Consider the following 11998-nt stretch of genomic DNA (forward strand, 5'->3'; position numbering starts at 1 on the left):
AAGCACTCTGCCACTAGGCCAAACTCCTAGCCCCTGAGTACATGTTCTTATACTTACTTTATTTTATTATTTTTGCCAGTCCTGGGCTTGTGCTCAGGGTCTGAGCATTGTCCTTGGACTTTCTCAAGGCTAGAGCTCTACCACTTGAGCCTCAGCACCATTTCCAGATTTTACTATGTATGTGGTACCAAGGAATCAAACCCGGATATTCATGCATGATAGACAAGCACTCTACCACTAGGCCAAACTCCCCTGTTCTTATATTTATAACTTTACATAATAACTTCAATGAGTGCCTTTAAACTGAAACCTTGGTTTTATAGTGATACATTATTTTAATGAATTGTCTTTCCAGTTTTCTAAGGTGGCACTTGTGCCTAGAAGACTGAATTTGTATTCATTTGAAGTAGGCATCCTTATTGATTATATTGCAAGGAAACTGATTCTGCAAATCTCTTGTAGGAATTATTGAGGAGTATCAATTGCCTTATTATGACATGGTGCCTTCAGACCCCTCAATTGAGGAAATGAGGAAGGTTGTTTGTGACCAGAAGTTGCGACCCAGTATCCCGAACCAGTGGCAAAGCTGTGAAGTAAGGCTTTTATATTATTATTGCATTTAGAGCAAACTACCAGAAATCAAGCACAACATATGTTCTTATGAATTTTTTCTAATAGCTCCCCCTACTCCATTATATTATTTTAGGTGAGTATCACTATTGTATATTTTAATTATAATTCTTTCTATCTTTTTATTCTTGTGCTGGTGCTGGGGCTTGAACTCAGGGTCTTGGCACTGTCCTTGAGCTTTTCTTTTTGCTCAAGGCTAGCTCTCTACCACTTGAGCCACAGCCCCACTTCCCATTTTCTGGTGATTAACTGGAATCTCATGATACTTAGTGCCCAGGCTGGCTTTGAACCATGATCCTCAGATCTCAGCCTCCTTCATAGCTAGGATTACAGATGTCAACCACAGTGCCCAGCTTATATATTTTTTTGTTTATTTTTTGTCTTGGTTTTTTTAGACAGAATCTCACTCTAGCCCTGACTTGCAATCTTTCTAATTCAGCATCCTGATCACTGGCATTATGAAAGTACCAAACTCTAAAACTCTAAAAGCTAGCCATCTTACTATATTCCCAGACATCAATAGATCGAATTTTCACTTACACTGCTAATATTTGTGTCTTGATAAGAAATTTTGAAGAAACTTGATCCTAATGTTCTTCCCTTGTTGTTTAGGGTTCACTGTGTTTTTTTAGTTGCTGTTGTTTGCTTTTAAAAATAAATTTATTTTACTGTTGGGGTGATGTATAGAGGGGTTGCAGTTACATTCCTCAGGCAGTGGGTACATTACTTCTAGAATATTATTACCCCTTCCCATGTTCTCTCCCACTTTTCTTTCCTCTGCCCCTCCCACTGATCTTTTCCCCTTACCTTCCCATTTTTAAATACACAAATAATACTATATACAACATACCAGGTACCAAAGTCAGATACAGAAATAACATGAGATAAACCTTAAGGGGAAAAGAAGAAAGAAGAAATAGCTTCACCTAGTATATTAAGAACAACAATCACAAAGATAAACCTCTTGTTTCCATATCCTGGAAACATTTCCCTTAGCCTCATCCTATATGGGCATATATGAACATAGCTTTTGAGCTATTATCATCCTCTGTTAGGAGAATCCTAAATGTATACTAATTGTTACAATTGAGGGAAACCATGGAACATGTTTCTTTGGATCTGGCTTACTTCACTTAATATGATTTTTTCCCAAGTCTTTCCATTTCCTTTACAATAGGGCAATGTCATTCTTTCTGATGTTGTTTGATTTCTTTTTTTAATTTTGAGGTATAAATGGTATTTTTACAGTGTATTAGTTTGTTGTTTTTTATTGTAATAGAGGGGTTACAGTTATATTCACCAGATAGTAGGTGCATTACTTTTCACACATTGATATCCCTTCTCATGTTTTTGTCCCCATTTCCCTCCCCCTACCTCCTCTCAATCATCTTGTTTTCCCCCTTCCCTTTCTTATTTCAAATAAACAAATAAACGTATATACAATATGTCAGGTAACACAGTCAGAAACAGTAACAATATGAGATTAACCAAAGGGCAACAAAAAAGAAGAGAAAAAAACAGTACATTAAGAACAACAATCACACAAGATAAAGCTCTTGTTTTCTTTTTGTTGTTTTATTGTAATTAATAAAAGGGTTACATGATATTTGCCAGATAGAAGGTGCATTAATTCACATACGTTGATACCCTTTCACATGTCTTGGTACCCATTACCCTCCCTCCCACCCCCCCCCCACCCGTCTTGGTTTTCCCCCCTTCCCTATCAAATTTCAAATAACCAATTACAAATATATATCAGATAACAAAGTGAAAGCTCTTGTTTTCATATCCTGGAGATCTTTTCATTTAGCCTCATCTTGTTGTTTTAAGTTTTCCAAAGTTTAACATCAATTTTTGGGTCTGTGGTTTTGCTTCCCTGTTTCCTGAAAGTAGCTAAAACTTGGGATATTTTTCTCCTAAAGGCACTCCGAGTCATGGGAAGAATAATGCGTGAGTGCTGGTATGCCAATGGGGCAGCACGCCTGACAGCCCTTCGAATAAAGAAGACTATTTCTCAACTTTGTGTCAAGGAAGATTGCAAAGTCTAATTAGGATAACCACAAGGAAATCTCGCACAGCTTTCTTTTTTGCTTTTCTGATTTAAGTGTGTGTGTGTTTTATTTTTATTTTTTATTTTTTTGCTTTTTTGTTTTGTTTGATTTGGTTCTACCTCAAAGATAATTAAGAACAGTATCGAAGTGCCCAAAGGCAGCATGAAAAGATGACTTCAATTTATGCATGGACGGACGTGACTTTACCCAATCTCCATGTTGTCTTAGATTTTACTTTGAAAAGTGGCACATCAACTCATCTGTTTATTCAATGAGAAAGACATTATGAAAGTATAAAATAAGCTATATAAAATAATAAAAGTCATGAAAGGCTTTATTTTTTTACTTGAACCAAGAGCATATGAATGGAGACAAATGTAGAGTTTTTCTGAGATGAAAACATATTAATTAGAAATGTGAACTGGAATGTGTAGCTAGGTAGAATTTAAATCATGCAATCTATGCTTTTCCATGATTAAATTAACAGGATTCTGAAAAAAATAAACATTGCTTTGACTTGAATATATGAAACAGGTTCAGGTGTACAGAGTCCCGCTTGTTAGTTTGTTTGTCCTTGTTCCCACATTCTTCAAAACTGACTACTACCGCATTCCTTAAAGGCATAGTTTGAAAACCACATTAAGTCATTACTTTCTTTGGTTTATAAGCTTGACATCTGGAAATACTGATACGTGTTCCAATGTCATACCACGAATGACAGAGCTGGCAGTTGGTTTAAATCTTGTGGCAAATGACACCAGAGGACTAGCTCAAATGCACTCAAATTCACATAGTACTTTTCTCCCCATGTAGAAAATCCTTCAAATTATGACCGTGGTTTTATAGGAAGTATACTGACTAATTCTTCAGAATCACAATGACCCTTCAGGAAATCTCATAACCAAATCTATTAGCATTTTCCTCATAGAAATGACATAGTTACCCATTTAGTAATGAGCATTAATGTTTTGGAACACTTTCAAATGTGAATCAAACATGAATATCTATTGTATGAAGATATATGATTTTTTTAAAAAAAAACAAAAGAAATTCTGAGCTCCCTATTATTTCTGAACACACAAGGACTGAAAAAGAGGAAGTAAATATTTTCAGAAACATTAAGTAAATTGTTCAAAGATTGTAACAGTCAATCCCTACAAAAATATATCAGTATTCCCCATTTAGGAGAAGCAGGTGAATGCAGCCAATGTGGTGAATATTGAATGCAACACTAAACATTTCTTTTCAGTCTGTAATACTACTTTAGTGAAGGAGATTTAACACAACTTTTATTCTTCCTAAACTCTGCTCCTTAGAACAGTCTTTTGTTGAGATGATCTAAGAACAAAGGTACTCTTTCATAATGTCTTCAAGAGTGGAAAGGTACATTAGCATATCATGTGCTTTGAAGAATCTAGCAGAAAAGGTATTAGTTGATTTCTTATTTTTAAGACTGAATTTCTCAAGATTATTTGTTAATCATGGAATCCTTTCACTTAAAGCTAGTGAAAACGTAACTATCCCTTTTATAAGCACTGACAAAACACTGCTTGGGTAGCAGTATTATAAAAGGATATATACAATTTAGTGATTTTACTTAATTTCACTATGGAAATATATTACTGAACACATCTCTATTTGATTGACTTGAAATAAGAAAGGCAGAAAATTGACAGCTGTGGGGTTTGCATATACTTTCATTGTCATTCATTTATTCATCCATTTATTAAATAAAAATGGAGCACCCCATGTCTTGTGTGCCACAATATTGGGTACAAGTGGGAATAAAAAGATAGATAGGTCCTGCCCTCAGGGATTTTCAAGTCTAATTTGGGAATGGGAACAGAGATGCTCAAATGTGGAGGAAGAAAGTAAGGTGACAGATAAAATACAAAGTGGGATGTCTTGATTTCTATATGACAGTGGGTTTCTAGAATAGGTCTGAAAATCACTTTCAAATTGCAACACATTTAGCAAGTAACTTTATTTAGATATTACAGTTTAAATATATCATCACATTGTTAAAGTGCCTATGTGAAGGGATGCTAAAAAGAACTTATGTGAAAAGGTAATATTCCTTATGTTTGTTACTTTATTTCTCATAGATTGCTTCTTTGAGCAGGAGGATGAGATCATTTATTTACAATGGTGTACTAGTCTTAAATAACTAAGACTATGCTTTCCTGTTTTATTTGTTTTTGTTAGGTGAACATAGTGAGTTTTTGAAGTTAGTATTTGAATATCTCTATTTTCTTTATCATGTTATATAATTTATTTGAAGATGTTTAAAATTGCTTTGTACTTCATGCTGGAGATAATTGCATGTCCATATATTCTGAAAACTTTCTCTTGTTTTGCATTAACTATAACTCCTGAGTCATTTTACATTTCAATTACAAAAATAATTAAGAAAGGGTTACAACAACAAATATGAGGAAAATGTTAAATATTATAATTTCCCTTAACTGTAAACATGATCACACATAAAATTGCTTTTTTTATAAAAATAGGGAAAAGACAGATTTACTGTATATACTTACACTGTTGATTTCTATATAATTGATTTTAATGGTGTCCTATCGTATAATATTTGTTTCATTTAAATTTTGTTATGACCAAAAAAACACATTCTTCTTAGAACCCAAGTATCAGTGTACTTTTGCTGTTCTTGAGTATAAAACAAAGCTTAGGGGAGTGTTATTATGAATTTTTCTTACTGTGTCAAGTGGTGTTGGTATTTATATGTAGCATCACTTTCTGAAAATAAGAGAAATATTATTTGTTGCCAGTGTGTAAGCATGAATTTGTTGCCTCCTATATTATGCATTTAGGTTTGTAATTGGTACAATGTTGTATGCATTCTTCCATGTCTCAGATATTTGGCATGTCACATCTAGAATTCTTAATTTATGTTCTGACTTTAGAGTTAAGTGAAACATGACTGTCGTGCACTATTTTAGGCATAGCACTTGCTTCTCATCTTTATACTTTCAATTAACTTTGCATTTTAAATTTCCATGATTGTATGAAAATAGTAATCTGATTGCAGTGTCGAAAGAATTTGAAATCAGCTTTTATTTTTTAATATGAGGCTACAGCAAATTCATTAGATGAAAGTTTCACAATAATTTATTGTTTTTAGTACTTCTACCATTGTAGAAGAATTAAATGAAGGAAAACAAAGCTTCTGCCATTCTGGAATGCTACTGCAAGATTTCCTTGGGCAGATCAAGCTCAGGGCAATATTAAAATCCCCACATTGGAATTATGAAACCTAGTGAATCACCTGAATGCAAGGATCTGATATGTGCCACCATACGAAGTTAAAGTGAACAAGTTAAAAATTACTTGGGAGAGAATCATGATTGCTTATTGAAAATAAATAGGAATTTTTAGCCAGGTGTGGTAGTTCATGTCTGTAATCCTAGCTACTCAGGAGCCTGACGTCTGAGGATCCCAGTTCAAAGCCAGCTGGGACACTAAAGACCCTGAGACTCTTATCTCCAATTAATTAGAAAAGGCGAAGTAGGACTGTGGCTCAAGGTTTAGGGCGGTATCCTTGAGCTGTGGAGCTCAGGGACAGCACCCAGGTCCAGAGTTCAAGCCTCATGATCCGCCCCCAAAAAACAACAACAACAAAAAATTTATTTTAAATTTATTTAAAATATGGAAATTTTATTTCCCATGAAGAAATTAACTATCAATAACAAATGGATAAAAATAGGCATTGGAGGTTTCTTCATGACCATTTCCTTAGATCAATTGTCAAATACAATATTATAAGGAACATTTAGTGTTTGTGTCTTGGAAGAACTTTATTGGCTACTTAAAATCATAAATATCTTGTTTTTCTTATGTGAACACAGTACTTTCATAATAAATACTTGGTTCTGGCTTCAGATACTGATTCTTACCTAAATTTATTAATTGTTTTAGTGAAGACAGTAATTTCTTGTACTGATAACTTTATTTATTTATTCATTTATTTTGAAACAAAAACAAAAGAGGTCAGTAGAAATGTAAAATTCACATTACAGTAATAATACTTCTATGAAAAAGAAGTTTTCAAAGCACTTTAATGTAAACAGATACATGAAATTATTTCCCCATCAAGGTTTTCACTATTTTATTAAATTCCTCACCTTCTTCCAAAAATAGTTATTCCATGGAACTATCTTCCAAAATTATAATTCTTAACACATAGCTACTGTGCCAGGCACTGGTGGTACACACTTAAGTACCTACGCAGGAGGATGAAGTCTAACGATCATTATTTGAAGCCAGCATGGCAAGAAAGTTTGGGAGGTATTTATCCCTAATTAACTACCAAACCTGGAAGTGGAGCTCTTGCTTGAGTGGTAGACATGCCAGGCTTGAATGAAAAAGGTAAAGGACAATTCCTCCCCTCTCCCCCCTCCCACATACACCCAGGCCCTGAGTTCTAGTCCTAGTTCAGTACCCAGTACAGGTACATGAAAAATAAATAAAACATAGCAATTAACCTTAATCATTCTAGAAATTTAACCTTCAAATTAAGTGGATTCTCTTAATGGCCTAAATTATTTCAGATGTGTCATAGACAAAAATAAAAAAGAGAAAAAGAAAAAAAAACAAAAAGAAAAAGAAGGAAAAGAAAAAATGAAAATGGGGATTTGGGATTTAGAATCTGAGGTTTTCGATTTGATTCTAATATTTTATAGACCATAGATAAAAGATTAAATGATCTAGTTATAGAAACCTGGTGATGACACACCCATCACTGTGTTAATTTCACTAACTTTTACTCTAATTAAAAATGTATTTACCATGTACCAAAACAGGCCATGACTGCACATTAATATGCCTCCAGTGATGAGGGCTAAGGCTTCATCTTTTTACCTTTCTATTGAAATAATTCATTCAGACTAAGGTCAGTGATCGAAACTGAAACAGGTAAAGGAAAAAATTAAGTAATTGTTAAGGGAGGTTAAAAAAATCATAGGAGTCCTGACAAAATGTAGGAAGGACGGGCATGCAGAATTTCCTAGTGGAGTTTTTCAGTGGTCAGTGGTAACCCAGTGGGGAATGCTAGGGCGCTTGCCTACCATGTGCAATGATCTGGATTCCTCCCCCAGAATTATTATTATTTTAAGTCAGTATAAGTAATGATTGGAGAAGCTTCTAACTCTTCCCTTAGGGCCCCATGTCTATGGACTAGGGTAGGATGAAAAGTGCATTTCGGTAGATGAATCTGAGATTATGTGTAAGGGTGTATTATTTAAGTTCACTCTTTTCTCCCTCAATTTCTCATTAGCTTTATCATTAACATTCATTTTCTTTCAGTACATTTAGAAAAAAAAATCCTTGCCAGATCTCATCAACCCCAAATCACTCCATAATTCCTGTCTTTCTTTAGTTGTGCTCTAGCCCTGTCCAGATTGTTACACACTGAATTTCTTAACAAGATTTTAATTTCCCTACCCATGTATGAGAGGTTTCGCCTCATAATTTTACCAGTAATTATTCTCTTGGCACTATAAAAGAGGGTTTTGTTAATGGCAGAAATGACTTCCTTTTAAACTTTAAAAAGACTTGCTATATTTTCATTTTCAGCTACGGAATGAAGAACATTTACTTTTGCTTTAATCCCAAATTCTACTTGAGACAGACGTTGAAAGAGAATAGAAAATAATATGCCCCATTAAGTGGATGTTAAATTTATTTCTGTGATGTTTAACAATGGTATTATTGTTTGGTCTTGCTTTTGCCATTTTTTAAAAACAAATCCATTTTGCCATGTGGTCTGGATTTTATACCAAAATTTGATAATATTCTCTATTTTAAAATGTATCTATTAAGAAGAGCCAGAATACTTATCTACTGTGGGTGTGATGAACACAACACTTGGGAGAACACAAGTTCTACTTTGCCCTATCTTTGCTTCTTTCTTTTCTTTCTCTCTCTCTCTCTCTCCCTCCCTCCCTGTCTCTCTGTCTCTGTCTCTGTCTCTCTCTCTCCCTCCCTCTCTTTTTCTTTCTTTCTCTTACTTTTTTGTTGTTGACTTTATTTTATTTTGTTACCAGTCCTGGGGCTTGATCAGGACCTGAGCTCTGTCTCTAGGCTCCTTTTTAGCCAAAGCTAGCACTCCACAACTTGAGCCATATCTCCCCATTCTGCTTTTCTAGGGGGTAGTTTGTTTGAGATCTAAACCTCACAAATGTTTCTGCCCAGACTGACTTAGAACCACAATTCTCAGATTGCAGCCTCCTGAGTCCTAAGGTTACAGACATGAGCCACAGAGGTCTAATTTTAGTTTGGTTAGATATTACTGTATTTTCAAATTACTGGTCTATTTTGTACTTCAGGACTTGTTTTCTCCACAGACCTCATTGTGTTCATGATAAGATTATTTTTTGTAGGTCCTGGGGCTTGACCTCGGGTCTTGGAAGACTTGAACCTCTTTTTGCTCAAGGCTAGTGCTCTACCATTTGAGCCAAGCACAGCTTCCAGCTTTTTCTGTTTATGTGGTACTAAGGAATGGAACCCAGGGCTTCATCCATGCTAGGCAAGCACTAAGCCACAGTCTCAGCTCTCCATTTTTTTCTTTCCCTAGCCCTTCATGATAAGATTTTGGTCAAGGGCTTTATGGCTCTGCTTGTTAACATGGCCACTAAGAAATGTGAATGCAGAAGGAAATGAACCTCATATCCACCGTTACCACATTGATCTGGATTTGTTGTGCCATTTGTAAACATTCCTAGGAACTGCAGTTGTCTCTTCTATCCAGATGCTTTTATAATTTGAAGAAAATAATTCTACGTGCTCTTTTTGTCTTCAGGAAAATGACCCTCATTTTATAGCTTCAGGAAACAGCAATTAAAGCTTGAAAATGATTTTTTATATTTGTGAATCGAATAGAGAATTTAGAAGAAAAAATATCTTTTCTTCATCTTAACATTTCTAGGAAAACAAGGAGAGTTGTTTGCCCTGTTGCTGGTCCGTGTTAATGGAATATTTCAACCCAAACAATGTGAACCAAAGTACATGAATCCAACTTTTGACATCTCCTTTTGGATTCTATTCATTCCATACTTGACATTATTTATTGACTCTGTCTATCAAGACAGATAGTATGTCTAGGCTCTGTCTAACAAGTTCAAACATAAGATGAGATTTACCAACATTTCCATTTTTCCCATACTAAGTAGAAGTAAATAAGAAATTTCAAATAACACTTCTTTCCCTTTCATATAAAATGAGAACCTCTGAGCAAAACATTCAGTTCAATTTCATTTCTACAATGACTGATGTCAAGTTCATGTACTTTTCTGATCCCAGACTGGATATAATTATTCAAACTTGATCTGTGTTGTAGGTTTAAAAATGCCAGAAAAACAGAAAATTAGATTCAGATCTCCAAAAAAAGAATTTTGGATTGACTTTCAAAGTACTAATACTAATTATACTTTTCTCTTGGTAGTGTGACTCTTCTTATACCTAAGAACATATTACAAATGTCAAAACCATTGCATTTTGACATTGCAAAACATGCCTTGAACTCTTGAACTACTGTGAAAAAAGTCCCTATTGTAAAGACTTTAAAAGCTGGGCCAGGAGTTTGGCCTAGTGGTAGAGTGCTTGCCTAGCATGCACGAAGACCCAGGTTCAATTCCTTGGTACTACATACATTGAAATAAAGCTGGAAGTGGTGCTGTGGCTCTAGTGACAGAGAACTAGCCTTGAGAAAGCCCAAGGACAGTGTTCAGGCTCGAGTTCAAGTCCCAGGACTGGCAAAATAAATAAATAAATGCTAGCTGGTATTCTTTTTTTTTCCATATGTTATTCTTAAGTGTGTACAGAGACCTTTCCTTTCAATAGACAGGTCAAAATGAATGTATATAAACATATGAGAAAATAAACTTACCTTTTAAAATGAGAACTGGGCAATAAATTGTATCAAATATGTGCACATGAGACTTTCAGTATGAAGTTTCAATTGTTGAGAGTGAAGAGAACTGAAAATTCCAAAGAGAAATAATTGTTATTCAGATGGTTTATTAAGTCTGTGACGATATGCATTTTTTACTAATATATACTTATTTTATGTAGAAATAATGGTATTATAAAATTTAACAGAAAAAGAACTTAGTGATAGCCTTCATACAAAAACATTAAATTCTACTAACAGTAAGCCATAAGAGTATTTATTTTAAAGCTATTCAATATCATAGTGTAATTTTCATCAGCATCCAGATGTAAATATTTATCTGCCTAAATGTTATATTTTTATGTATGCATTTTCTGAAAATGTATTGTTTTGTAAAGTGGCAAAGATTATAATTAAGTATTCCTTGCACTTGTTTCTGTGAAGCACATAAAGCTCTATTTTAAATAAATGAGTGGTGTCATAATTTGCTTTCCATGTAATTATTTACAATTGTGCTTAGATTTATGTGCAGAGGATAGAGTAAATGTTAGAAATTTCAATGATAGCCCCGAGGACTAGGCTGGACTCCCTTCCTTCCTTCTTCCCTCCCTCCCTCTCTCCTTTTCCCTTCCATCATTCCCTCCTTTCTTCCTCCTAGAAGAGAGTTACAGAAATGTAGAATTTCTTAGATGGAACTTAACAGTTTCTCTCTATGTCATTTCCCCCCAGCATATTGTACTTTTTAAAACACTAATTGAAGGGCTCATTTGTTGAATTGCTCTCAAGCCTAAAATTGCCTATATCACAATAAAAATCACAAACAAATTCTCTACACTTCTTTTCAAAAGACAGTGTATATCTCTGCCTTCATTTCTGATACGCCCCAATCTCTGTCTCCATACTTTGGCTTCTTATTGTCCCTTGAATTTGGTGAATGCATATGTATTCCAAGGAGCTTTGCCAAGACTGTATTTGTGCTTGGAATATTATTCCCCCAGACATTTGCATGATGTATGTCAGTGGTAGAACACCACCTTTTCTAAAGTAGTATCCTCTATCTCACTTAGACTGTTTTGTTTCTATATTGCACAGTGTATTAATTGGTTTTTATTTCCTATCCTATATTGAATGGCATATAGTATCATTATGATTAAGTCCTGAGCATTGGAAATAGAGATTATTTCATTTATGCTAAGGATGTAATATTAAAACTTCAAAATAATATGTTTTACGCAGTGAAAAATATTTTATGGAACTTACTGGCCCCAAAATATCTGTAATGAAACATAACAGTTAATTAGAAACCCAATCAAGAGTAGTTTAGCCTAATTCATGTACTTGTTTCAGAAAGACATTATGAGATTTTTTCATATATTTTTATTGTAATTAATAGAAGGGTTACATGATATTT

At 34.3% G+C, this 11998-nt stretch overlaps 1 protein-coding gene across 2 annotated transcripts in view; it reads left to right on the plus strand.

The window, feature by feature from the left end:
• Acvr1c (activin A receptor type 1C) overlaps positions 1-11071 on the plus strand; it is an 84338-nt gene extending 73267 nt beyond the window's left edge. For both annotated transcript variants that reach the window (XM_090342803.1, XM_090342804.1), the window contains exons 8-9: positions 463-593; positions 2553-11071. In XM_090342803.1, the coding sequence (XP_090198929.1) occupies positions 463-593; positions 2553-2678 (257 nt within the window). In that variant the 3' untranslated portion in view covers positions 2679-11071. The remainder of the gene's footprint in view (positions 1-462; positions 594-2552) is intronic.
• Positions 11072-11998: the final 927 nt, after the last annotated feature.

This window comes from Megascapheus bottae, chromosome 12, assembly GCF_031878675.1.
Source record: "Megascapheus bottae isolate mThoBot1 chromosome 12, mThoBot2.hap1, whole genome shotgun sequence".
NCBI classification, from domain to species: domain Eukaryota; kingdom Metazoa; phylum Chordata; class Mammalia; order Rodentia; family Geomyidae; genus Megascapheus; species Megascapheus bottae.